This window comes from Cebidichthys violaceus, unplaced genomic scaffold, assembly GCF_023349555.1.
Source record: "Cebidichthys violaceus isolate CVI_PGR_0920_01 unplaced genomic scaffold, fCebVio1.0.p SCAF_3, whole genome shotgun sequence".
NCBI lineage: Eukaryota > Metazoa > Chordata > Actinopteri > Perciformes > Stichaeidae > Cebidichthys > Cebidichthys violaceus.
This window is the reverse complement of record NW_027176483.1, coordinates 22,474,362-22,499,275: the sequence shown is the minus strand read 5'-3', so window position 1 is coordinate 22,499,275 and position 24,914 is coordinate 22,474,362. Positions and strand designations below refer to the sequence as shown.

The window sequence follows — 24,914 nt, the reverse complement described above, 5'->3', positions numbered from 1 at the left end:
CACACACACACACACACACACACACACACCCTTCTATTCATCCGTCCTCTTCATCTACCTGGAAAACAAACCGTGAGTAACCCGAGTGGATGTAACTATCTAGCGAAACCTTGTGGAGCACGTTAGTTGGGGATAGAAACATGACTAAACGGAAATGAAAAAGGAAGCCGTCACACTATGTCACGACTTCCCAAGCAGCTGCTCCTAGCATGTAGCATTGTAGCGCATGGGTTTACATTGGAATTGATTGAAAGCCGGTTGAGTCTCATACAGGCGCTAAAGTAGGGGACAGTGGCCAGGAAGCATATTTGGTAATCCATACATGTTTCATGGTTACGCCAAAAAGAAGTCAACTTTTCCTATAAGTGGTAGAGGAAAGGTCAGCAGGTTTGAAGCTGTGAAAAACGTTTTTTCCATAAAGCACAGTCCTTAATTGATTATATCCAATCAGTGTTTGATGCATGTTCACGTACTGTATGCACCTGCAAGTTTTTGCAGCAATGGAAGTGAAAGTAAACCTGAGCCTCTTACAGCAGCAGGACATCCGGCCCGTTTGTGAACCTGTTGGACTGCAGATGAACTAAAGAGGAAATGAAGTCATCAAACATTGATGCTTTACTCTTCTCTCTGTCTTTTGTCTGAACTTATTTTTCCTTTTCTTGTTGTGTACACAGTTTGTCTCTCTAATCCTCTTGTCAGAAGCTCACGGACACATTTAGTGTGCGGTGACAGGTTCAGAGAGTCACTACTCCAGAGGCAGCGAGAGAGATTCGGAGGGCTCCGAGCTTTCTTCATGATTTATGCAATATTGTGCTGCGCTTCATGTCAAAGTGCCAATTTGCACAGAACATCAAGGGCAACGCGTTCGCTCATAAACTAGAACATCGAAATGAACCCGCTCTCAGTGTTTCACTTTGATCTATAATGCAATGTTTGGAGTGAACATAAAGGCAACAATTACGCTAATATCAAGTCGCATTTGTAGATTTTAAGTATTTTTCGGTGCTGGCGAACAATGTATTCTGAAAGCAGTTTCTCTTCCTGATCCCGAACTGTTCTGGGAGCATATTTAATCGAACAACACTTAGTTTGTGTTTGGCATCTCACCCGCTGCACTGCAGTGTTTGTCTGCTTTTAACGGCGCAAATGAAGACCTTTTTTCAGACGTATTTCAGCACAGCTTTATTTGTCGAGGTTATCCTCACCTACGAAGTAAGCCCACAACAAAAGACCAGGTAGCAGATAAGAGTTTCTCCTGTTACACTTTTGAAACAATTAGAATGTGTCTGTTCTGAATTTCTAGTTCATCAATGTCTGGTGCAATAGATATATGTGCTGATAAATTCTTCACCTATTCTTTAGCTCCCATACAGAAAATATGTATGTATATCCTATGTGTGTTTAAATGTGTTTCCCAGTGATTAAATTGGCTTTTCTCCAAACTCGTCAAATACGTGGCCCTACACTTAGTAGTTTTTTTTTCCAAATAAACTTCTGTGCTCACAGGAAAGGTAGAGTTTCCACTCGTTTTATGCGTAATGCATTTTCAGCATAATCTGTGTACACAGGAAACATAGTTTCGGCTCGTTACATGCATACAGTCTCTTTTCAAAATAAACCTCCGATGTATGTTTACTTAGTTTTTAGGTCTACTTACGCAACAAAAGTACTTGGTTAGGTTTAGGAAAAGATTGTGGTTTGGGTTCAAATAAGTATGTTAGTAACGCAAAACAATCATGTTTTGATTTTGTTACGTAAAATAAGTATGTTGAGCGCTAACATTTGCTTAACTAAGTTCTTTGGTCTATAAAATTTCAGACAATAATGGCAATCGGTGTTCCGACGCCCACACATGTCTGGTTTTTACCACCGGTCAATGATTGTCATGTTTCTGTCATAGAGGAGTACAAAATATTCAGAAAATATTCACATTTAGGAAGTTCAAATCTCAGGACTTTGAATTCTTTTAAAAATGTTTAAAAAATACTCAAAACGACTTTGATCATTGCAGTTCTAGTTAAATGTCAAAAAAGACTTGACTTTTCATGTTCGGGCTAACTAGCTGTTGACCTGCTGTTGAGTTTATGGTTAATTGGTGGATCAGGGCCTTATAAATTGGTATTTGCGTCCACAGTTTGTCTGTCTCCGTCAATATGTTTCAACAGAAACGTGTGCATTTAAGTGCGTAAGTTATATGTGAAGAAAGTATTTACTGTCTGAAGGTGTAAATGAAACTTGGTATCCATTCATCTTATTCATCGTGTTTTGACATATGAGGAAATGTCTTTCATTGTGAGAGTGAGTGTGTGAAAGACATGTGGCATGGTAGAATCCACTAGTTTCAGTTATTTACCAAATTCATCTGTTTCTCTTGGCTGGACATGGTTTATGTGTGTTTATGAGGCTGAATGTGCTACTACATTAGGGTGGATGAGGGGAGGATGTTCGCTGTGGCTCCTGACTCTTTTGTTACCTTACTCTTCTCTGATCTACGGAGTGCCTCAGGGCTCTGTTCTTGGAACCCTTCCCCAAATTTCTTTCGTCAAATCACATTACATTACATTACAGTCATTTAGCAGACGCTTTTATCCAAAGCGACTTACAATTCAGTATCTATCTACACACCGTAGACGCAGCTACGGGAGACATTTTGGGGTTAAGTGTCTTGCTCCAGGACACATTGACATGAGACTAGGAGGAGACTAGGCAGGAGCCGGGGATCGAACCGCTGACCCTCTGATTGAAAGGCGGCCCTGCTGTCTACTGATGCTACAGTTATGTGTTTATTACTGCACTCCTATAACGTTGTTGGGCCCATGATGGACAAAACAAAAATAATGATCAAAATCAATGCAGCAGAACCAGAGATGTCATCTTATTTTATCCACTCATTGTTCTTCCTTGTGCCTACATTACCTACAAGGGAACTATTTTCTATTTCTTTAATGACCTCATATACACAGACTACCATTCACATTTCGATAAATGCCAATAGGCAATTAAGAGTGGACGGTTACCCTAACATGCATGTCTCTGGCCTGTGGGAGGAAACACAAACCCGCAGACATGGAGGAGGATTCTCTTAGACCTTCTCCAAACTGTGGTTGTGAAGAGATACGTGACACAGAGCAGCATGAGAAATGTTTGCTACAACTCTATAAGCTGTGTGAAGTGTTCTTGTTGCTGTTGGATCGATTGTGAGTAATTCACGTGTGTTCATGCTGCAGCTTTGTGTGGATCAGAGTGATGCCAAATGGACAGACGAAGCTCGGAACCCCAGATCTTTAGGCGGCATTCAGTTCGTACACATTGGTGGATTTCATGTGGATTGGCTCAGCCCGCATCCTGTCCAGACAGCCATTATTGAAGTCGGTGTCAACAGAGGAAGAGCACTGACGTCCCTCCTCTCCCTCTCCTGTTTGTCTGTGTCTCTCACTCACAGAGGCTAATGTTTGCTCGGTGGTATCCAAGGGTTACGTCTCTGGCCTCTTGCGGCTTTACGGGGACTGGCACGCCAAGGCAACCCAACACGCCGCCATGGCGATCTGCCACTCGCTGCTGCGCTGCCTCCATAAGGTCACTCACAGTACTGCCGGCAGACAGGCGTTCGTATCCCAGGGAGGCATTCGACTGCTGTACGGAACGACACAGGTGAGGTTCAAATCATGCCAATAATCCATTTTTTCTCTCTTTCCTGCTGTTGGGATAGACTGTGGCTCATACTGTCTTTCTTATACCCTGACACAGTGTCCCCACCGGGAACAGTACTGTCTTGCCTTTCTTTCCTCTCTTCTTTCTGTCTTTTTGTAAAAAGTACTGTACTGTATGTACGATGTCTTAACATTGCAGTGGCTAGTGTTAATGGCAGTCCCCCTTCTCTATTCATGGAGGTTTTCCTCATCTTTCGGGTCAGTTTTTTCCAGCCCCCAAAGGAGATCTATTCCTCCACACCATCAACAGAAAGTCATACCGTGAACAGCTACTCTGAGGTCTTCTCTGTTTCATTTGTCTCCTGCTGTCAAAAGTACGACCCAGGACCAGAGTCAGGCCGGGTCCAAATAATATGCTTTGCCAGTAAAACTTTATTTCACACTGTGATGGTTATCGCCAATATTCAGTAAAATATATGCAATCAGGACATCGGCATTTATGCTTCTCTAGTGGCCGATCTCTGATCATGTCACATTGTAAAAAAAAACCAATCCATATTACAATTGAATAGAGAGATAGCTAATGGCCAATGAACGAAGGTTCTGTTTGGTTACATGATGCGTTCAGGCTGTTCAGTGAAAATTAGTATTGGGTGAAGGTAAACTAAAAGGTTTCATGACGTGTTCACATGTAATCTCATAAAATATAGCATTGGTGAGAAACTCACAACGTTGTTTCTCATGGTTCACAACCCAATACATGACGTCGCGATGATGACGTCCACTTCTGATGTACAGTCTACGGTTTCACCCTTCCTCTTGTCAACAAACCTGTTGGCAATTCATTCAGTGCTCTTTTACCTAAAGATAATGGGGCGCTTACTGCTCCTCAAATAGAGTTAAGAGGCACTGAATGAAGGACTTCTGTCCTTAATAAAGTGATGGGTTGGTTCTGAAATAAAAAGCCCTTTTTTCATTAGAGGTTGAAATGGGCAAGGGTTAGTCTCTTCCGTCAGTGTGAGAAACCTGATGCGACGTGCATTTCAGTCTTTACACTGGTCAGAAAGTCAGACGTTTTCCTCCCTTGCTGACTCACAAAAGGTTGTATTTATAATCATTCTCCCACAGCGCAACACATAGTGGAAATGAAGCTGGACACAAGTATGAATAAAGCATAACGGTTGGTTAGATCTCGTAGCACATATGCTTGGAAATAGATTTGATGGACGTCTTTGGGCACATTGTCTTTTCCTGTTACGGCCCATTGATCTTCTATACATTCTGTTAACTGAGTTTGTCTCTCTGCAGACATGTTTGCTAAGTAAAGGCCTGGAGTCTCTGGTGGAGCCCTCTGTGCAGCTGATGAGGAAGTGTCTTCCTAAAACACCTCTTCCACTGACATCAGACCGGTCTGCATACACCTTCCCCATGCCCGGGAGACCACATGCTGTCCCTGATATGGATGCTGAACCAGGTATTAGTATTCCCTCCACATCAACATTCAGCAGACGCACCTTTGATAGCAGTTACTGACTCGGTGGATGATACATATAACATACAGTACTTTTAATTTTGGGACATTTTAAGGTAAGATGGTCACTATTGGAACTGGCTGTTCATTTGAAATAATGCAGTCTACTAAGTTTTCTAATTCAAAAAGATGCTAAACTACAAATTTGTAGCGTTGATTGCGGGATTGCCTCAACACGGCTCTCAACATGGCGACATTTGTTTAATGCTCTGGATTTCAAATGTAGCACCTTCAATGAAGTCATTGCACTTCTTAGCCTGCTTTACTGTTTGGTTCAGCATTTGTGTTTTGAATGTACCGTTAAATGTATTTTGGATGAAGTGCAGTCCGACATTTCTATTTGTGTTTGTCTTCAAGTCAGTTTAAAATAGTTTCCATGAATCGATTATGTACATTTACAGATGTGAGGTTTTTAAAACTGTGTGAGTTTGACATTGTTGTCATGTTTGGGTATCGTCCGTTTCCTCCCAATCAGAGCAGCAGCGAGTTCCCTGCAAAGTTCCACAGAGTTCACTTTACTGAATGTCGTGAGTGGACTTAGAACACTGACTCTGGCTACTCTGCTTTCCCTGTTGTATCCAGATGAGAACAGTGAGGAGAGTGACGATGAAGAGGCTGAAGACAACAAAGAGGCTGACTTTGTAAGTGTGTGTAGCACAGTTACAAAGTCAAGAAACAGTTCCTGTTTTAGGGCTGCACCAAATAGTTTGAAGCTTCGTTGATAGGTGCTGCTAATGTCCCGCTTAATGGAACAACACCTTCACTATTTCCACATATTTTAGGACATCATTTACAGCGAAGCCCAAAAAATCCTGCTCACCAAGTATTAGATGAATGTATATACATCAACTTTACAAAGCTGATATATTTATTGTCAGATCCTTTGCAGTCAGGGACTGTCACGTTTGAAGTAGATGAGCCCAAATGCAGAAACAGCACCAGGCAGGAGACGGGAACTCAAGAATGAACTCCTTCATACAAAGTAGAAACACTGGAACACTCAGAGCAACGACCGGGTTTCAACACTGGGAATGGTGAACAAACAAAAAACAGAAAGGTATAAATACACAAGTAGCTAATCACAAGACCAGGCTCAGCTGGAATGAGGAGGGAAGCCTTATGAGTGGGTAACAAGATAACAAGGAGTGGCAGCACAAAGGAAGAGGCTGGACACTAAACAGGTGTGCCAAGGTAAGACATGCTGGGCGGGGCTACAGGAATACATAAGGGACACACAGAGCAAGCAAAGGAAAGTCAAACTATAAAGAAGTTCACAAACACAAAAGCAGAAGGACAAAACCCCTCAACATGTAATCAATGCAAATGTTTTAGGGTGGACATAACCTAAGAAGCTCTAAAAAAACAAAACAACGAGGAGTCCAATAGAGCCGCGACAGTCACAGTTATGTCCTTCATTTGTTTTGAACGTGTCCCAGCTATTTGACCTCTGTCTCTCTTTTTTAAAGGACAGCAATGACCTTTACACTGATAGAGACACACACTCTTTGACATGATGAAACCATAACCAAATCTCGACCCTAAACTTGCGAACCTTAAACAAAAATCATCTTGCCAAATATTTTGATGCATAAAAAAATCCTAACCAAATATGTACGGTGGCCGACAAGGGCAAAAACACGCTACAACGGCCAAAACAAATATAATAACGGCAAACAAGCTGCAAGTACAGACGCGATACGCAAAAAGAAATGCAGCTGAAACATGCTGCATATTCAGTCAACACTACGGGAGTTCTCCAGGCCTCTAGGGGCAGCGCTGAGTGGAAAGGCTTGCTATTTGAAGCAAGGGAGAAACCACACAACAGACATACACATTATTAGCGTTTTTTTACATTTGGCCTTTCACAAAATATATGAGTAGAACAGATTTACATAGCTAGTGTTAACTCTTTGATAATATTGTAAAAGAAACGTGTAAAAATAGTCTCGTAATTTCATACCGCTCGTCCACCGCACTTTGTCCCAGGCAGCCAATCAAATCCAGCAAGAGGCGGGCTTCACTTCTTAACCACTGTGAGGGAGAGTGAAGGAAAAAAAACACAAGAGTAAGGCCGGTGAGTACCAGAGAGGAGAGGAATGGTGGTAAGGCAGAGATGTAAGAGGGAGAGGAAGATGCAAAAACAGGATGGGATGGAGGAGGCTGATGAAAGGAAGAATAGGGTGTAGGGTGCTTCAGTATGGAGAGAGTGTCTTGAGAGAAAGGAAGGGAGACGCGCTGTGGGGGGGCAGCGGATGAAAGAAGAGGTATGGCAGACGGGGAAAAGGCCAAGAGAACAGAGGAGGATTTAAAATGAGGGGGGGGGCAGACACTAGAAAAGCCGAGGTGGAGAGATAAATGGAAGCGGGAAGGATGGGAGAAGTGGAGCAGAGAGATGGATGTAACAATGGGGGAAGAGAAAGGGGAAACAAATCAGAGGAGGTCTAAGTGGGAACTAGTCAGAGGAAAGAGCAGGAGAGCAGGACAATGTTATATGAAGCCTGATAAAACGCATTATTATCAAACATAAGCACCTGCATGAATAGTGTGGTTCCATGTCGATCCAGCAAATCAAATGTATCCTGTCCTGTTACACCACAGCTCTATGCTGCCCGACACGCTGGGAGCAGTGAGGGTTCTAAAGACACACTGAGACGGATAGAAAGGTTGCGATGCTTCCAGGTAGATCATTTTGAGTGCAGATGCTGCCAACTGTCAGCTTCCTTCTAAATTTCAACCGGTCGAGACACGGGGTTGTATTTCAAACTCCATCAAAACCTGGAAAAACACAGGAGACATAGTCGGAAAATATTATGACGGTGTGATTGACTATCCCAGCTTCCAGAGGAGCGAACAGTGAGAATATTTACAACAACAAAAAAAGGTGAAAAGCAAGTCAATAGCAGAAAAACAAAATACTGTACATACAAGACTGACAAAATATTACGGTGACGCTTTGTAATGAATGCATTAGTTAAGTACGAGTAAACACTTCATCCATCACCAATAAAGCATTGTTCCTACATTAACACTCAGTATGCAATTCATAAACACAGTTATGAATGTTTTAATTCTTGATTCATAAGCTATAAAATGTATAATCTATAATGTGTTCCATGATTGTGTTTTCATACTTTATAGATGATGGATTCCCCCATTGTAAATGAAGTATTACACACACACCTTTCCTAACACATGGGACATACAGTAGGTGTGTGTTAAAACAAGGCTTTTTACAACTGTCCAGTGCTTCTCTGCAGAATCCCCAACCACTGCACAGTGTGAGGTGCTAGATAGCGTTGGTAAACACAGGTTATAAGCAAACCTGGCAACCCTCCCTGTGAGGACAGACCTCAGAACAGCCAGGACGATGCACACAAGTCGGTCGTTCAAAGACAGGAGAGCTTTCTTGTGATTGGTTCACATGTTATACTCAAAAACATTGGAACAGCGTAATGTTGTCTGTGCCTTTGCTGGTTATGTGAGTGCTTTTGTTCAATGTTGAGTCACGTATAATCAACATGTCACTACTGTAATTAGGCAGACTTCCGGAGTGACACAACCGGGTTCCAACATGAGAGAGCGGTCAGGATGTTTGTGGAGCGATGTGTTGTAGGAGCTTTGTACAACTGGCGAGGCATTTACTGCTCAGTGGACGGACACGGTGCGCAGCACTCGGTGACTCAGTGACTGACTAACGCCGCGTTCCCAGTGTGGCAGAACGTGGTAGACAGGAAACGACAGATGGTCTTTGTCTTCAACGGGAGACCGGCAATAACTATGGCAGCAGTGTTGCTAAGTGCCACCCACGGCGCCCACGGATACAGAAGGAAAGGTTCCGTTTGTGTTCCCCCATGAACGAACATAGGCGTATCAGCAAACTCTTTGTCCAAATGCTTGTACTGTAACAGCTTCCTGAAAAGAACACAAAAATCTAAATGTAACTTCAGCTCGGTAAACATGATCAGGTTTAGTCTCCACGTTGACCGATGGGTGCTTATGTCAGGGGTTGTGTTGAATCATTTCTATCGGCCGACTGCACGGGCGTCATCGGCCTCATAGATGGGTTTGAGGGGCCGTTTTCATCTATCAATAGGGTCGTTCACTGGTAGAAATAGAAGAAGACGAAGCTCACCACTAGGGGTTGATGTAATTCTGACGGGAGGAAAGGAGGAAGTCAGCTGACGCAGTACAAAGAGCAAAAGAAGTCTGCGTAATGCGGAGGTCGGGGTGGATGGCTGGGTCAAACAAACACAGGACTGGTTTACCCGTGTGACACCAGCCATCACTGACTTATTTTTTGCTCCGTAACATATGTACTTAACTAATGCCAAGGTATGTACGTAACCCAAACCACAATCTCTTTCTAAACCTAGCCAAGGCACTTTATTGCCTAAACGGTTTGTTTCAATTCACAACGTTAAGTTTTACTTTCCCTGTCACAATGTGGCAGTATAGCATTTGGGCCCGTCTGAAGCATTAACAATGCCATCAAACCACTACCAAGCAGAACATCGAAATGTCTTCTGCAGAAACAGTTTGCTTGGATACCATTTTAGTCGCAATCGATGCACAGGAGAGGCACTCTTCCAATAATATTTCTTAACATGAAACACTTGTCTAAGATAAAACTTACAGCTTCAATGCAAGAGACGTCTGCTTCCCTTCTCAACAACTCGTTCTTTAAGCCTGTGACTGAGTTTCCCTCCATCTCTTCTGACTCCTGTCTGTCTCTCTGTCCAGGATGACGATCTGGAGACCGACCTGAGCAAACTTCGTCTTCGCCCTGACCCAGACAGACCCAAAGAGCTGCTGCCACAGTACAACCGCCTCTGTCCTGAACTCTCACATGACTTCCAGGTACAAACGTGTGTGTGTGTGTGTGAACACTTGTGCATCTGTCTTTGTGAGGACCTGAGATTTCGATCTTCTAAGTGAGGACGTTTTTGGAAAGTGAGGACATTTTGGCCAGGCCTCACTTTGGGACAGACTCCATTATAAGGTTCAGGTTTCGATGGGGTTAGGCTTGGGGTCAGGCATGCATTATGTGAATGAATCTCTTCACAAAGGATGTGTGTGTGTGTGTGTGTGTGTGTGTGTGTGTGTGTGTGTGTTTGACAGCCCAGTGGTTTGCTTTGATGATGGCACATGATGCTAAATAATTCACTTTTTTATGTACTAATAAATAATATTAATTTCATGAAAATTAAAGTTACAGCATTGTACTCATGACAGTCACTGTGTTTTGGAGAACACATGAATCTGTTCTCGATGCATCAAATACACACAGCTTGGACCAAGATGATCTCATAACCAAGACCTGACTAGGTGGTTTTGTTTCCTTAAAGGGACAGTCTAACGTTTCGTGGGGTTTATTGACAGATATTAATATTTACATGTTTTTTGATGCATCGGTGCAATGGACGCTCGCGGAGTAGATCCATACTTCAGAGCGAAGTGCTTGAAAATGGGGAAAATGGAATAAGAGCTGAGGTGGGAGACGGAAGAGATTTATTTTATTTATTTGTTTCAGAAAATTGACTTGGCACTCAAATTGTACTGTCATCAGCGGATCAGCGCTCGGCATCAGCCTGGTGTTGAGCTGTAGCTCCTGAAAACAGCTTCCTCCAGCACAAGTTGATCCTTTAGAAGAACCGTCACTTTGGGAACCGTTCCAAATGAGTTTCCTCCTCATGGGTACATCTCAGTTCCCTTAACTGTCACCTTGTTTCCCACACAAACATGCAGATGTTTAGCCTAGCTTAGCACAAAGATTGGAAGCATGACACACTGATGCACCTTACACAGGCTCCAGAGCAGATTATACACGTTTACGAAATCCTGGCAATGAAGCTCATGTGAGGAGTAGAATCTTATAATGAAACATTAGTTTTACGTTGTGTTATTTTTATATCACTACATGAGAGGCATCATTGTTTTTCTTCCATTCGATTACATTTATTTATTTAAATTTGGTCTCGAGGCACTTCTGTTTCAATATGGATTCAAATATTTAAAATATTTTTAAAAGTATTAATAAATTAAATATATCAAAGTAATATGGATTAGAATCTGTGTTGAGTCTTCCTGGTGTCTGATGGTAGTCAAGATGAAAGATGTCACTTGTGGTTATAGCTCTCATGGCCGACATGTGATGAATCAATGCCAACGCAGGGGCCACGAATAGCCACAGCCGTGTGCAACGGTCATGTGTACCGACAGCTGCTCTGGTGCTGTTGGACTGGTAAAACACAGTCGGTCGGTCAAATCGATCTTCTTTTTCTTCTGCTTCGAGGTTGTGTTCAGTGACGGGTCTAAAGAGTGGGAGATTATGCAAAGAGGCGATTAAGGGGTGAATCGACTTCCATCAATCTCTAACTGTGGGGGCGGGGCTCACGAGGGCTCGTGCACATTGTACAATTTCACAATGATGGAGATTTATAAAACAGAAACTGGTCATGATCACACTAACGCTTATGAAAGACAGCGTACCGACAGCATATGACTATGACAGAGACGTGTTGTTACTATCACGACGCCGCAAACGCACCGGAACAAAGAGTTGGTAGACGGTAGAAAGGAGCATAGAGGTCAGTTACGGTGGTGACTTCTTGTTTTATACCTGGACATGTGTAGTTGGAACAATGGAACAACTACTGTAACAAAGTTGTTTCCGTTGAGTTTCAATCAAGCGTGTTTTATGATGATCAGTGACGTAAAATGATTGTTTCTGACAATCTGCTGTCCTGGTTTTCAGGAGAGCAAATTACTTTTTTTGAAATTAATGAATTGTCCAAATCCCTGGCGGGATGGAAAAGCATGTTTTCTTTAAACAATCGCTAAAACTACACTGTTTATCACAGCCAGCAGCTGTAGAAACTGTCATTATCTTCACATCATCTTTACGACGGTCTCTGAACACATTATATGTAACGAACTCTTCCATCAGAAAAAAGAAAGTGAAAATCAGCTTAAAATTGTGATTTATGTTTCATTTAAAATTCCACCCCAAAAAAATTACTTTAACCAATTCCTGTGAAGAGCATTACATTCTCAGCTCCTTAGGAAGCCATGATTGATTTGAGAAGAAGACTGAGTGAAGTGCAGCCTGCTGAGCACAGAGCACAGGAGAGGCTGTGAGTACAGGTTGTAAAATGTGAATAGCTTTTATATATATATATATATATATATATATATATATATATATATATATATATATATATATATACGTGTTGTAAAAAAAATTATCAAAGAAATTCAACGTAAAATGTCCTTTTAATCGTGTGGACAATGGCTCCTTAACCCTAAGCAAGGAGTTTGATTCACCCAAATGAACTGCAGACTTTTAAACATTGAGACTTCAAACAGATAGTTTCTGGAAGACACTGATGAACTTGTTTTGTTGGATTGATGTGTAGTTTGGGAGCGACACAGTAAGAATAAGAACAGTGTAAGAAATAAGGCCCACAAGGAGAGGCGGAGTGCTCTGTCTGCAGATCACCATCATGACCTACATGGCTGTTACTGCAGGAGGACATGACTGATTGGAGAGAGAGGGACAGGAAATGACTGACACAGTGTGTGTGTGTGTGTGTGTGTGTGTGTGTGTGTGTGTGTGTGTGTGTGTGCGTGTGTGTGTGTTTGCATGTGCTAATTTCAAACATGGTCATGATCATCCTGACTTCAACGGTTATTAGCAGAGGTAGTCGTGATTAATTTTATGGAAACGGGAGATAGGGTATCTGTTGTCCTTGTGAGATAAACGTTCAACCTCATCAAGTACGGGCTCAATGTCAGCGCCTCACACAGCTGTGAAGCTATAAGCTGTGTTAAATTCAGTCAGCGGTTAGCTTTGTTAGCCAAACACACCGCAGCTAACTAACCCTCTTTTCTACCGACGTGCTCCTTTTGTAGTCAGCGCTCAGTTCAGTTTGTCATTTGCTCAGCGAGTGATACATACGTGAGCACAAACACACATTAGGGTGACGGGTGTGCTGAGATTAGCCGTGGACGGACAGACGGACAGACGGACACAGCGACGCACGCACACTCAAGCGCGCACGGACACATACTCTCCAGCGGGGATAATAAATGCAATGCAGGCCTGTCTGGATCCCCCGGAATGTTGAATCAAATGTGTGTGTGTGTGTGTGTGTGTGTGTGTGTGTGTGTGTGTGTGTGTGTGTGTGTGTGTGTGTGTGTGTGTGTGTGTGTAAAAGAAAGACAGAAATAGATTGTGTCAGAGACAGATGGGAGATAATGAACGAGTGTCTCGGTCCGTGATAATGTTTCATGTCATGAAGCACAGGATACCATCTGACTTGACTCATGATAAATGTGTTAATATCTGACTAATAGGAAGCACATTCATGCTAATTTGTCAGAATATATAATGAGGATAAAAAATGTTTGAAATAAATGTATCCCCAGATGCTCTCTGCATTGCTAAAAAATACAATGATTATTACAGCGAGAGGCTTGTTTCCTACATCAAATACACCATGTGATGTCACACGTGTACGTGTCTCTCACAGTGAAGACAGCGTATGTATCTCAATGCTTTGTGATGCGCTGGAGTTCATTTGTCTGACAGCTGAATTGAGCATGTTGTGTCATGTCATGGAAGTGGTCTGAGGGACAGCTACACGTCTACGACGGCAGAAAATAGGGAACAGAACCTTCTTAGTTCGGGTCAGGAAAAGAGCGTTTGGTACTAAAGACGGACGAGAGTGACTGAAGTGACAAAACGTCATCGTTTAATCCAGTCACCAACAGTTTCGCTCTGAAGCCTCGAGTTCGGCAAAATCGCCGTCACCGTACGGCCAATGAGTGACGTAGAGACACCGTATAAGGCTCTGGTAGCCGCAGCGACCTGTCAATCACAGTAAGCCCCGCCCCTAAAGCATCCCCTCTTCATGGTCTGTTTGACTCTAAATGTTCCATAATGTACTAAATGAACATCATGCTGTGTTGAAGAAGACTGTAAACTAGAGATTGAGACCATAAACTCATGTTTACAATGTTTACTGAGGGAATAAATCAAGAGAGAAGTAGAGTCATTTTAGACTAGACTTCTATACAACCAGAGGAGTCGCCCCCTGGTGGACACTAGAGAGAAGTAGAGTCATTTTAGACTAGACTTCTATACAACCAGAGGAGTCGCCCCCTGGTGGACACTAGAGAGAAGTAGAGTCATTTTAGACTAGACTTCTATACAACCAGAGGAGTCGCCCCCTGGTGGACACTAGAGAGAAGTAGAGTCATTTTAGACTAGACTTCTATACAACCAGAGGAGTCGCCCCCTGGTGGACACTAGAGAGAAGTAGAGTCATTTTAGACTAGACTTCTATACAACCAGAGGAGTCGCCCCCTGATGGACACTAGAGAGAATGCAGCTTTAAGACACTTCTGCATCGGCTTCACTCAATATCATTGGAGGTCGCCACTTGCTTTATACTCTATTGAGCAGCAAAACAAGACGAAAATGATCAGATAGGTTTTCACTTACATCCTCAACAGCAATAGCCCTTACACATGATTTAGGCCGGGCATGACAGCTATCCACACTGCTGAGGTCTCTAGACACACGAGTCCAACAGAGAAACACACACCTGTCAGCAGATCAGATCAACTCACATTTCAGCTTTTTGACTGTGTACAAGCCGTGATAAAAAAAAACCCAACTTCACACTTCAAGCTTCGAGAAGCAGATCCAGCGCTGGCCTGAGGCGTGAGTGAACAGAGCAGCTGCTCGGAGCCCTGCAGACACCAGGGTGCCCGGAACAAGCGCATTACACATGTATAACAGTGTGCTGGATCCACCGCTCTGACTGCAGCGATAGCATCTGTTCTCTGCTCATTGGGGACTTGTACTGATCAGATAGTTCAAGATGATGATTGCATATATAAAAAAAACACCACCTTGTTTGATGCTACTTCTCATTACTCCACATTCCCGATGTCAATAACCCAAATCTGTGTTGAGTGGCCACACTGTTGACATTGAGCCAAGGCTGGATCAGCGCTTTTTCAGAGTTTAGACTTGTAACCTTTTGACTTGGGATGACTTGACATCCTCCCGGAGCCCATAAAGGAACATGTGTTCTCTTTATTTTCCTGATACATACTTTGAATCACTACATGTGCAGGAGGAAACGTGTGTTTGGTAGTGTACACAATCACATGCAGATATCCGAGGGGACTGCTGACTTTCATTTTCCACCGCTTCGAAATTCTCCAATGGCAAATGATATCAGATGGAGCAATAATGGTAATGGTAAGCGTTGCTCGCCAAAAGTCCAGGAGTAAACTAATAAGCTGTACCGAGTCAGCGGGCCGCAGCTGTCATTTCAATGTGTCAGACGCATATTTAATCGACATTTCATTTCTGTCCCATTCGCTCATTTTGTATCTATGGGTCGTGATCAATAATCGTCCCGCCTGCTCAACAGTGTTTCTGCTCGCTCGGCCAATAAAACAAATCTTTGGAGGATTTTAAAGTTATACTTGACTTTTATAACTGAAATCTAAAGACAAATAGAATCATAAAGTGAATCACAAATAGGTTTAATTTAACCTCAACCCTAGTCACAGAAAAAACACGCCCAAAAAGGTGCAATCTGGACAGAATTTTAGTTTAAAACTTTCAAAGATGAACGAACATTCTCAACAGAATGTGGAGAGGTGACATTGTTGACGCCATGTCAGAGACGTCTCCGTATTGTGATGTATCTACTGACATGAGCATGAGCTTCTCCAGACACAATGGCACATCTTGTCCACTCGTCCGTTCAAAAGTCCTCGAAATGAAGCGTGAGGCATGAAACTGGTGTTTTTGGCAGAACACATGTTTGTCTTTGAGCAAATCACATGACTGCAAACCAACAATTGTGTCTCACAGGAGCTGGGTTTGAGTTCCGAGCCAGAGGAGAGTTCAACGGCATCGTCGTCGTCGTCTTCATCAGATGAGGAAGCGGCGCCGCTCAACGGTTCACAGTGTCACGGCTCCAGGAGGGGCGCCGCCCGCAGCGAGTCGTCCGCCTCGTCTTCAGGGTCTCATTCAGAGACAGACCCAGAGGGACCCGCGCCAGGTCAGAGACGAGTCAAATGTAATGTCCAACATTCATATACATATTGAGATAAAGACACGATAACCTACTCGCAGACAGCTCAGAATAACTGCATCACCTCTTCCGAGAAAACGAAGCGAATCATCTCCTAGTCACAAATAACGACGGCTTGAATAGCTCTCTCCTTGCGTCCTTTCCTTGCATCTTAGTCCCTCCCACCAGGGATGCATGGAGAGACACAAGGAAACCATGCGAGGAGAGAGGAAACAAGGAAATATGTTTTAAGAGATATGAGACGTCCTTTCCTCAGTTGCGTCACGTGACACGACGTCTGTTTCTGATAACGGCAGATCAGCTGTGATCAGCTGTGATCCTCAGAGCAGAGATAAGAGCTTTTGGACGCAGGTCAATATGGAGGAGCAGAACAACTTCAGGTTCAAACGAGGAGCGAGGAAATAACAAACAAGAGACTTGAGATGTACCCAAGGATGACTGAATAGATTTTGGTGGTCAAAGGTCATAGGTCAAGTTCACTGTCGACCTCACATCCGTCACATTCTCCTGATATCTCAGAAACTCATTGAGGGAAATTCCTCAAATTTTGCACAAAAACTTGGTTAAAGGCTGAGGTTACCTCACAAAACACATTTTTGTCCGTAGCCCAGAAATGTGTATCCAATTAATAGGATAACAAAATGAAGCGATGACATTTTGGAAAGACATGGATGTAAACTGCAACGTGACTTGTTCGTGGAGGCATACAACAGCGAGGCTGTAATTCTAGTTTTTACTCTGTTTTTGGTCTCCACCAATTCCTGAGGGAAAGACTTTCTTTAGCTGCTAAATGTTCCACTCTGTCCAGCAGCTGGTCTCCAGCTGTGCCTGTCTGCTGTTTGCTGCTGAGCAGGTAGTGAACAGTGAGTTCATCAGAGCTTTAGAGGTCGATGAAATCAAAAGAATGAGCTAAAATGGTGATAATTCTTTTCACATTTATAGCTATATGAGTCATTGTTAATGTAAAAGTAGGGATTAGTGCAGCTGTTCTGCATGGCAGGCAATACAAAACAGCCTTCACACTGGTAAATTAACAATCTCTGTTTAATAAAAGAATACATTAATAATAAATACGTTTTATTCAGAAGATCCAGAAGTGATAATACAAATGTTTGCACCACTTAGCTTTGCGTCTTAATTGTTGCATTTGTAAATGAATGCTGATGTACTAAATACAATTAGTAAAATGTTATTCATACATATCTTTATTTACACAATATATTCTATTTATTCATACAGTCATTTTTAACATTTGCTGCAAATGTTTTCAGATAAAACTAATTATGCGAGATACCTTTTAGCATATACAGGTATATATGAAACAGAAACACACTGCCCTGGTTGTAGCATGACAAACCTTCCTTGTTTTAAAAACCACAGCCTCTTATTTTTCTTCCCTCTTATTCTTGAAAAGTGGCGATCCAAATGCACAATTTTCTCTTTTTCTCTCTCCAGCTGCTGCCCAGTTAGAGGCCCGCGATTTCCACAGTCACAGCAGCATCCTGAGCACCAGCCCCAGCTTCAGGACCAAGGTTAGAGAGGCAAGGTACGCTCACACTCAATATTTCCTCCGCACGGACACCTGGACAAGGCATTTGTCAAGCTGTGATAATGATGAAAGGGCATGTAATCTGAAAGCACAAAGGAAATGAGGCTGAAAGAATTCATCGAGGACACTGAGCCTGTTCCTTTAAAAACACCTCCTCCAGGCCGGAGCAGAGCAGAGCCCCCCCGCTGGGAGCCGAAAACCAAGACCGCGCAGCTGGAGACCCGGGCCGTACTGCTAAGCTCGCTGGAGGGAAGGGAGTCACGGGAGAACCAGAACCAGTACTGCATTGAGTGTCAAACCCTGCTGCAGTAAAATGAGAGGTTCTCTAAAGTGAATCGGGTTCTTGGAAACAAAACCAACAGAAGATGAAAGTTCCTTTTCCTATTGGGCCAAATAATTGAGAAATGCTTTCATTTTCATTTCTATAATCATGCTTTTTTCCAATCATTTATTGTTAAGGATTACTCATCTAAAATGTTGTTGTCCTATTTTAGTCACTGTGGGTAATTACTTTGGTAATATGTGTAATTTGATATTAAGGATTTTTCAACCACCATTTATAGCATCAATGCAGATCAAGTCTCTGTGCGTCATGACAGTCAGCAGTGCTAACTAGAAGGCCTTTTCTTCACACCGGTGACATCTGAATGCAGCACTCTGTCAAGCCATAATTACACCTGGAAGATTCGCTGCTCCACGTCTTTTATAGTTATTGTAGTACAGGCAGTTTAGATGCAATTGTTCTGAGGAAAACCCTACAGGGTGCCCAAACTTTCACCATGCGCCATGACGGGCATAGCTCTGCGGTGAAAGTCGTGGAGGTGATTTTTCCAAAGCCTAAACAAGTGCAAGTACAATGTTTTAGTCAGAACATCTCTTAGTGCCTTTATGATGAATGTGAAGAAAGATTGATGTACCTGTGCTGCCTTCAGCTCATCTGTAGCCATGTTGATGCCCTCTTTAAATTGCCAGAGGAACAGACAAACTGTGAGTGAACAGCCTCAACACCAGTGATGGACTATAATGGACTATGATAGCTGACCGTTACCTCTTCAGTTCCCCTCACATCCCATCCATTATTACTAGCTCATGCTGTGTCCCGTAATGTTCCAACCGAGAGACGTCTGTTTGAGCATGAGGAGCTGTAGTTCAGGGATTTCTTTGGGAAAGACCTACATATCGTCTGAGTTCCACTGACATGGAGTCACCTGGGCCCTCCTACAAAGAGGGAACCCCAGACTGAAAGAGATGCAGAACTCTGTGGTCATGTTGTGTCTCTCTGTGGTCAATGTGTGAATTTGAGTCTCTTTTTCTGTTATCTTGAGTGTCTTTCTAATCTGTTGGCACCCATTATTCTGCTCCTGCACAGTCCTTTGACAGTTTATAAATCTTATATAATTTGACATGGAACATCTATGTTGATAACATAATTGGAAAGTCTCACAAAAGACACAAAGATATAGAAATATTCACAAATCATCTCGCCTTTGAAACTGGTTTGCCTTTGATCGCTAATTCCAGCAGTCTGAACCTCTGATTGTTTTCTTCACCTGTAGGGATGAAGCCTCCCTCGGTCAGGGAGGAGAAGATCAGGGCGATGAGGAGGAAGATGCAGACAACCATCGTACCATGATAGACAGGTTACTGGAGAGACGTGGAGCCTGTATCCCCCACCATGAGCCCAAGCTGTACCGCGCAGCAGCTGCCAAAACCAAATCTATCCCAGGGTTCAGCATCCTGGCTTTCCCGGACTTCTGGGGGCACCTACCGCCGCCAGGACATGAATCCATGGCCCCGCGCAAACCCAACATCCAGAGGTACGCCATGCTCGTTACAGCACTTACCTGACGTCTGTAATGCAGTTCATGTAACATGAACATAGAGATGGGTTTAAGAATGGCTCATTGTCACAGAAATGCAGACTTCCCGTCCTCGTCCACCGCAGGTAACGTTAGCGACGCCATAAGAACAGGCTAATCAATGAAAGCTAATCGCTGAGCTCAGAGGTCTTCAACAGGGGGTCCGCGATCCCTAGAGGGTCCGCGGCGGCACTGCAGGGGGGTCGTGATGTTTTTGGTTGATTAGACAATTTTTCTTTTTTTTTTTAACAATAGGAGAATCAATAAGGAACCGAACCGATAAGCAGTATCGATAATGTACTAGTATCAATAAAATCCTAACGATGTACATATATACACAGTATATGTATACATACGTATATAAGAAGTAGACAGTCACTTTGACTGCTCCCATTGGTTTTTGGAGTTTTGAAGCCTCAAGTTCACCACTTGAAACTAACAATTCAAACCATAAACTCATTCACGATGTTTACTGAGGGAATGCATTAAGTGACAGGTAGAGGCATTTTCTCATCGACTTCTATACAACTGTCCTTGTTTTTGCATCCAGAGGAGTTGGATGCACTTCCGCGTTGGCTTCACTTTTCAGGCTTGGAGGTTGCCACCGACCATACGTCTGCCAATGGCCATGTAGCTCACATGTAGTTCTTCTACCCTTCCACTGTCTGTTATGAAAGGACGCCGTTAGCTGCATCGTGTGCTCAGCGCCACTCAAAGTGGTGATTGGTCTAAAGAAATACAAACCAGGTTATATGTGAGACTAGGCCTTTCAATATGCGCTCTCGTCTGTACTTGTGAAACGTCATCATTCTCAGCCCGGTAAAATAAATATACAATCCATGTCCAAGTGAATAAGTTGACTCTCGCACACGACTCCTACTACGGGTCAAAATCATTCGGAAATTGTTTTGTGACCTGAATGTTGCAAGTTCTCCTAAATCACTCGTACAAGCCGCTTAAGAACGAATGTGTTGGAGTGATGGTTGCACGAGGTCCGGTGTCTGAGGACAGAGCTGAGGATCAGTCTCTCCCTCCACACACTCTCTTCTTCTTTAGCTTCCCTCCTCGTTTCTTCTCCCCCCTCCTCACTCAGTACTATCACCCCACACCCCTACCACCTCTCCCAGGCTCCTTGTCGCATTCCATTATTTCCCCATCCGGTCTTTTATGAAGCCATCTCCCTCCTCTCTCCAGCAGACGTGACACTGCCGTTACCGCTTCCACGTCCATAATGGTCCCTGTGATTCCTTCCCCCCCCCCCCTCTGTCTCTCTTCGGTGTGCTATCTGTCTTCATGTAACTATGGCAGCACCGAGAGCTGCACGGCTCTCATACAGCAGTGAAATAGTCGAGGTAAAATAGATCTATTAATACTAGATTGCTGTGATACGAGTGTAGGTCCGGACTGAGAGCGTACACATGTCATGTTCTACATCATGCAGTAAGTACACATGATGCACGCACTCACAGAGACTCTGTACTTTGTAAACACAGAGCGGACGGGCCGATGACAGAGAGGAGGAGATAGCACTGCGCCGTGCATTTCAATGCAGGCGTCTTCATTTCTGTGCTGATTGCTGCTGATAGCGAGTGTCACCGTTTCTCTTTTTTAGCATCAGAGTCAGTTTCAGGTTTTATATTTCAGTTCCCAAGTAGATTGTTGTAAACAAGAGAAGGTTATTCATGGACATTAGCTCAGCTCTCTAGGACGACACTTAGCCTGAAGTCGTTAGAGTTTGTCCTTTTGAGGACACAGGTAAACAGGGACGTTTAAATGTCTCTCCAGACGTTTCTTCACTCTGTCAAAAACAGATTTCTAGTGCGAGTAGATGATGTTGGCGTCAGTGGTGCCGAGATTAGATAAGGTAAACGTCAGTACTCCTCCTGGGCCATGTCCACTGGCTCCAATATTTATAAAAGATTCATATCTAGACCTTGTAGTCTGTCCATCCCGTTGTCCCAGAGTTAGATATTGACAGCTGCTGCTCAACGCCGCAACAAGTTCTCCAAAGTGTGTTGTTTGTCCAGAGTGACTCATGGAAGTGTGTTCTATGTCAGGTCCTTCATAAACTCTTCAAGAATCACTTTAGAAAAATACATCTTTTTTCATCGATGTGGTTAGGTTTATGGTAACATTGTGGTTCGGCTGCAAATAAGTACTTTACTTAGGATAGCGGACCATTGTTGTTGTTGTTACAATAATTAAGATGCGGTTAAAGTTCTGGAAGATTCCTGGTCATGCTTAAGAGACACGACGTTGACTATTGATAGAACACTGGGGGGGAAGGGTCCTAAACGACTTCTCTCTCATCACCGTTGGTTCAGGTGATCTCAAAGCCCCCAGGAGGAGCGCTGGATCAACTTTGACATAGTAGCCAAACGGCGGAACTACAATTTCTGTCATATGACGCGATAGGGCCAAAAACGACTTTTTGCCATCGAATTACAACGGAAGAGAGACATCTGTAATCAACATCCGAGTATCCATCAATAGTCCTTGTTTAAATTCATTATTTAAAAGTTTGCTGAGGACTATTTTCAGCGGCGGATTAATCCATGCTCTAGTGAATATATGGGGCAGCGGGACAGTGTGTGTGGGATTGAGTAAGAATAAAACTACACATTGTGTATAGTAATGAAGGAAACTGTCACCCAGAGCAACAGTGTGGCTCATTGACCTGTTTTTAACTGTGGAGCTCAGAGGATATGCTGGATATACAGGCCTTGGTACACAATACTAGTTTGTGGAGTGTTGCTTTGGGTCTGTACCTGAGATTTGTTGACGGATGAAAATATAGTATTTCACAAATGATTCTCTAATTCAGTGATTTTCAACACACCAGTGTGCCGTGAGAGATCGTCAGGTGTCTCGTGGGACAATGTCCAATTTCACTTAATCGGTCCAAAATAATATTATTTAGTTGCTGCAAATACTTTGCCATTGTTGAGCGTCTGAGCTGCAACATAGTGACTGGCTAAGTAATGAAATACTCTTCCATGCCAGTGGGTGGCAGTAGGTAGCGCAGTAATGGCCGTGTTCATTTAAGACAGTAGAAGAGCAGGAGAGGTTGAAGTGACGAGACAAACAGTGATGAGAGATATTTGAAAAGGACAAATGCAGACTCTGATCTGAACCCTGGACAACATTGTAACCCAGAAGAAAAGCCGAGTAAGGACCAACACATTGAGAGACGTGTCATTGTCGGCATGTATCAGACATGTCAATTATATCCATATATATATGTCTATCATAACAGCCCCACCACAGAGCTCCGGGACGAAACGTGGCGATGTGAGCTGACCTTTTTCTGGGACATAACGAAGCATCTCACTCGAGAGTTCACTCGGCGATTTGCCGACTTTGCAGCCTATTTCTTTTTGTCCATTATCCCTTCTGTCCTGTTTATTAAATGTTGACCCTATTTGGCCTTCAACGTAGTCCCACTTTTGATTTTTGGCCTTTTTTTGAGTTTATGATTGTAACTTTTTTAGTTGTTGGTGTGCCGCGGGATCTTTTTAATGTAAAAAAATGTGCCGCGGCTCAGAAAAGGTTGAACAACTCTGCTCTAATTACACAGCAGTTACACCAATCTTTGTTGCCAGTGAAGACCTCACCTCTGCGTGCATTTTGTTTTGCTACCCTGAGGTTAATTTGTCTTGTTTTAAATGTTTCTTTTCCAAAATATTAATTGTCAGAGAAACAATTTTCTCTAGAAATATAAATGTGTAAATGTTGGCGACAGCCGTTGGCAGAGGCTTTATGTTTTTGGGGTTGTCCTTCCGTCAAAAGTAGTACAAAAGTCCGGTCCATTCTCGTGAACGCAATCTCAGGAACGCCTGGAGGTAATTTGTTCAAATTGGGTACCAACATCCAGCTGGACTCCAGGATGAACTAATGAGATGTTGGTGGATAAACCTCACTGTGACCTCGCGTCCTTCCAATTCTTGTGAATGCAATATTTCAGGCAGGCCTCGAGGGAATTCTTCCAATTTGGCACCAACGTCCACTTGGATTTAAGTAGGAACTGAGTAGATTTTTTGGGTAGACAAATGTCACTGTTATCTCACAACATTTAACTCATGAATTGATATGCTAATTATGACAATTTCACATAAATGTCTTATAAGATAAAAAGATAAAGTGATGACACTTTAGACAGACATGATTGGTGGAGGCAGTATTTCTATTTCATTTATGTATTAAACCTTTAATTGTGTCTATTGTTACTTGAGCTGTGTGGCTATATGAGTGTCATTTAAATCTCTACATATGTTGTTATTGTTATATGTGTGTATATAGAGGAGTGTGTGTGTGTGTGTGTGTGTGTGTGTGTGTGTGTGTGTGTGTGTGTGTGTGTACGTAGAGCACTTTTTAGTCTCCGAGACATTTTCTCAGCACTTTCAAGAGGCCAACAGACGCTGACATTTATAAATGTTAAAATGCAATTTCACTCTGACCTTAATCTAATTAGGTCTGTTGCCGCTCACATCGAAATAAAACAAAAACACATATTTTTTGGAGTTTTGCAGTCCCGTAACAGAAATAATGTTAATGCTATTTCTGTTAAGGCTGCATTGCGAGTAGATTGTCTCGGGTGTAGAAGGAGATGAGGCCTAATGCGAGCAACCTTTCAAGCTCCGTCTCATTTCTAACCCTGATGTTTTCCTCCAGTCCACTCTGCCTCTGTCATGGGACTACTGTTCTTAAATAGCTTTTGAAAATGTTTGAAGAACAGGATATCATGGAGCTGACCAGGCTGTTGTTGAAAACACTTTTACACACAATACTACTTTTAGAGTGGTTAATGCTGTGTGTTAGCTGTAGAAAGTTAAATGGAAAACCAACACAGTCCATCCTTAGTCATAGGGATCAAAGAACGGTCATATGAATCATTTGTTAAAGCATTTTTCTAACAATTTGTGTTTCCCTCAAAAAGCAGTAAAACACGGAGCTATAAGTGGTTGAGTCTTTGACTTTAAAAAAGGTCAACTCGGGGTGTTAGGGTGGATAGAACATGCTGATCCTGTAAACACTTTAGAAAGGTAATAAAACGCAATGTGTCTTCTCTCCATTTATAGGCTCAATGAAATCCCCCCAAAACATTTGCCACGGGTTTCCTGTAAAGGAATTTGTTGTGCACATGTGAACTTTCACTCGCACTTCCTTTGAATTGAATGAATTGGCATGCATAACATTGGTGCCACC

At 42.9% G+C, this 24,914-nt stretch overlaps 1 protein-coding gene across 1 annotated transcript in view; it reads left to right on the top strand.

The window, feature by feature from the left end:
• The window catches only part of LOC137881805 (cytosolic carboxypeptidase 4), a 117,300-nt gene that overhangs the window by 38,672 nt on the left and 53,714 nt on the right, over positions 1-24,914 (top strand). Inside the window, exons 8-14 of the mRNA XM_068723932.1 lie at positions 3,443-3,651; positions 4,959-5,124; positions 5,764-5,822; positions 9,922-10,038; positions 16,079-16,268; positions 17,757-17,847; positions 19,407-19,667. Coding sequence (XP_068580033.1) covers positions 3,443-3,651; positions 4,959-5,124; positions 5,764-5,822; positions 9,922-10,038; positions 16,079-16,268; positions 17,757-17,847; positions 19,407-19,667 — 1,093 coding nt within the window. The remainder of the gene's footprint in view (positions 1-3,442; positions 3,652-4,958; positions 5,125-5,763; positions 5,823-9,921; positions 10,039-16,078; positions 16,269-17,756; positions 17,848-19,406; positions 19,668-24,914) is intronic.